General features: G+C 29.9%; 1 protein-coding gene across 3 annotated transcripts; it reads left to right on the forward strand.

Annotated features, from left to right (window-relative positions):
* The first annotated feature begins 2,478 nt into the window (after positions 1-2,478).
* Positions 2,479-3,246, forward strand: LOC104810353. 3 transcript variants are annotated; one of them, XM_010536612.1, is made up of 3 exons: positions 2,479-2,602; positions 2,723-2,873; positions 3,031-3,246. In XM_010536612.1, exons 1-3 carry the CDS (start codon positions 2,516-2,518, stop codon positions 3,105-3,107), a joined length of 315 nt encoding a protein of 104 aa, XP_010534914.1. In that variant the 5' UTR covers positions 2,479-2,515; the 3' UTR covers positions 3,108-3,246. The 3 variants fall into 3 exon arrangements, with proteins under 3 accessions (XP_010534914.1, XP_010534913.1, XP_010534915.1); XM_010536611.1 differs by having other exon boundaries at positions 3,090-3,246; XM_010536613.1 differs by having other exon boundaries at positions 2,479-2,574; positions 3,090-3,246.
* Positions 3,247-3,510: the final 264 nt, after the last annotated feature.

A 3,510-nucleotide genomic window follows, 5' to 3' on the forward strand; every position in this document is an offset into this window, starting at 1 on the left:
ACACAAGTGCACTGCATAACCAAGATGCTCTGATACCACTTTGTTGGGGTTTTACCGTGAATCACGATTCGGTAAATGAGAACCCTTTACTTGTGTGAGCATGTTAGAATGACAATATCTAGTAAAAACGGAAACTTAGATGAGACAACCGATTTAACGTGGAAAACCTCCTCGGTGTGAGGAGTAAAAACCACGGGACCGTAGTCCACCCAAAAATCCACTATAATCTCAAATTTCTAGGTTACAACGTCCACACTTCAGTCTCCAATAGACAAGAAATACAACCGAGACTTCCGAATATAAATCCAATATTCAATCTCAATAAACCCGAAAGAACAAGCTGTAACTTAGGCATCAAGCTAACCCGTAACTTATGATTTCGGCAACCAAATTCCAATTTCTCCGTAGAAATCAAAAGCTCAGAGGGTCTAGAATAAACATACCAAATTTCAGTTCAAACGGAGAAGAGATGACCATCCAAATCTCCAAATCACTTGGACATGTGCTGTTGGAAACGCCAATGTCGAACAGCTTCGGTAGAAACTCCGTTTCTCATATTCTGGCCGTTAGAATCAAGATCTCACCGGAAAAATCAAGAACAATGAGTGTAGAGCTTTCCTCCAAAATTCGGACCGATCGGACAAGAAATGAATATTCGATCGAAGGCTTGTTCACAACAGCACAAACTGTTTTCTTTCACTCTTTCTCCCTCTCTCTCTCTCTCTTTTTCTTTCTTCTTCTCTTTCTTGGAACTCTTGTGTTTGGGATGATAGAACCACAACCAAAGCTCCTCTATTTATAGCTCTTGATCACATCAACTTTAGACAAAGTTGCAATAATGAATTATCTTCATCGTAATGGTGTTTTCCACCATTACCATTCTTTCTACCTAATGCATAGTTGTATTTCCACCAAATGCAATAATGGTGGTGGCCTCACAACTAATCACACTTAGGAGGAAACCCCATGATTCTCCCCCTTAGACTAAGTAGAGGAGATTGCCAACCGGCAATCTTGCAACAAACATCCAGCTTCCCTCTTGGTAACGCCTTTGTCATCATATCAGCTCCATTATCATCTGTGTAAATATTTTTTTTCAATAAAAAGGGAATTATAATATCAATAAACAACTTTATAGACCGTAACTAATTAACATACCTTAATATTTCGTGTCAAATTGATATTGTTTTATGAGTAATTCATATTGAAATTTGAATATTAATTAATAGCTATTTTTTAAACATTTTTTACAATATTTTAGTAAATGGTATTTTCCTTATTAAAATAATTAGATATATATGATGGAATAAGACGTGAAAATCTATCTATATTAATAAAGGAGTTTAAAGGATTGTGGTGAAGCCACCTAAGCATCCTATTTGTCATTTTGTTTAATTTTGATTGGTTATGAAAAAAATCATAATAGACATAAATGAGAAACTTTAAAAATATAAAAATTGATTAGTCCAAAATAAAATTATCAAAATTACATAAAAACTTTTAAAAATAGAGAAATGATGAATACAAAATAAGATGCTAAAATAAATTAATAAAATATAATTATTTGTAATAAAATGTATTGTTATTTTGAATAGATTTATTTATTTACATAATAGTAATAGACAATATAAATGAGAAACTTTTAAAATAAAAATATGAAAATGATTAGTCTAAAATGAAATCAATAAAATTAAATAAACACTTTTAAAAATATAGAAATGATGAATCCAAAATAAGATGCTAAGATAAATTATTAATAAATTATAATTATTTGTAATAAAATGTATTGTTATTTTGGAGAAGATTTTGTTTATTTGCAAAATAGTAATAGATAAATTATAAAGTTTTATTAAGAATAACATATAAAGTGGAACGTCGATTACGTTTACTAATGTGATATTTACTAGAGATAAAATTAAAAAATTAAAAGCAAGATCCGTTATCTCAAATTGTTTTCCCATTAATTCCAATTTATTATACAATTGACACTTATCATAATATATATAGCATTTATCATAATATCTATATATATATATATAATATTTGCAATAAAACATGAATTAAATATTCAAAAGAGTGAAGGTAGATGTAACTTCAACGTAATGACATTTGTTTTAATTTTGATTTGTCATTCAAAAACTCAAATATCTCATGATGATTTTAATGAATATTGTATATTATATTGTATTTAAAAATCTTGGTTAGTGGTAATAGTAAAAAATAATTTAGGTTACCGTCATTATCTACATAATATTGTTAATGAGTAGGAATATATATATATATAATATTTACAATAAAACATGAATTAAATATTAAAAGGAGTGGATGTAAATGTACAATCAAGTAACGTAAGGAGAAAAGAATGGGGTAAATTTAAAGTCATTAAAGAAATGACTATAAAAGATAATTGTTTATTCAGAAAACAAAATGTGGTGGGTTTAAACAATAATAAGTTTCATAGACGGGAAAACATAAAGACCGTAACTTGATTACACCGTCAGAAGAATTTGCTGAGATGAGCAAAGAAATCAAGCCAGTTCTACAATCTGAAATTCCAGAATGCCCGAGGAAAAGGTACCCGACCCTTCCACCTTTCTTCCAGGTACCGATTTTCAGTGGGTGTCATCTCCTCCTGAACATGTGCAGAGTCTTTCGGTATCCGGTACACCACTTGTAAGAATATCATGGTTGAATTTATGTTGTTTGTTTAATGCGATGGCAGGATCTGAACGATAAACAAGAGAATAAAAGTTTTAATAAGAGCATGGATCGTGATAATATTGCTAGGAACCTTGGATTGGACAGTGGTCCCTGTCTTTCATTCATCCACCTTCTTCTCTACGATGTCTTTTTGACAATATTGGCCAGAGCTGGTAAAAAAAAATATTGTTTGGAATAGTGTGCTTTATGTTGTAAATTTGTTTAAGACTTTTTAGTTGCATAAATTTTTGGGTAAAGATTTGTTTCTTCTATCCTCTTTGTCTTTGCTCTTCTCCAGAAATCAAAACATATCGTGACTTGTAATTGTAGTTCAAGAATTTTGGAGGAGATCAAGATCGACATCTTCTCCATATGCTCTTATGTTGCAGAAAAAGCTCGAACGATGAACATCGGTGTAGGCAGTGATGAAGCCACATCATCTCCAGCACGTCATCCATGTGGCATATATTTTAATTTTTAAACCACCTCATCTTCCAACACATCATACATATGGCATATATTTTTATTTTTATTTGTCATTTAAGATATATAATATTTATAAATCACCATATATGATGATTAATGTTAATATTAGAAAATAGTTTATATCATGATATATTGAAAATGTATGAATGGTTAATGAGATACTAATCTTATATATTGGAAATTGCATTTAGACTTACAAATGTCAATAGATTATTATAATTAAAAAAAGTAAAAAATATACCAAAAACTGTGTCAATATTTTATGTTATGGTATACTGAAAATTGATAAATAGTTAATGAGATATTAATCTTCTATATTGAAAA

Source organism: Tarenaya hassleriana, unplaced genomic scaffold, assembly GCF_000463585.1.
Source record: "Tarenaya hassleriana unplaced genomic scaffold, ASM46358v1 Cleome18, whole genome shotgun sequence".
NCBI classification, from domain to species: domain Eukaryota; kingdom Viridiplantae; phylum Streptophyta; class Magnoliopsida; order Brassicales; family Cleomaceae; genus Tarenaya; species Tarenaya hassleriana.

Excerpts from the sequence above, each read along its gene's own strand:
- LOC104810353 (XM_010536611.1), top strand. The coding sequence starts at position 2,516 with ATGAGCAAAGAAATCAAGCCAGTTCTACAATCTGAAATTCCAGAATGC. Across the intron at positions 2,603-2,722 it reads CCCTTCCACCTTTCTTCCAG|GATCTGAACGATAAACAAGA; the intron begins GTACCGATTTTC and ends ATGCGATGGCAG. Across the intron at positions 2,874-3,089 it reads GACAATATTGGCCAGAGCTG|AAAAAGCTCGAACGATGAAC; the intron begins GTAAAAAAAAAT and ends CTTATGTTGCAG.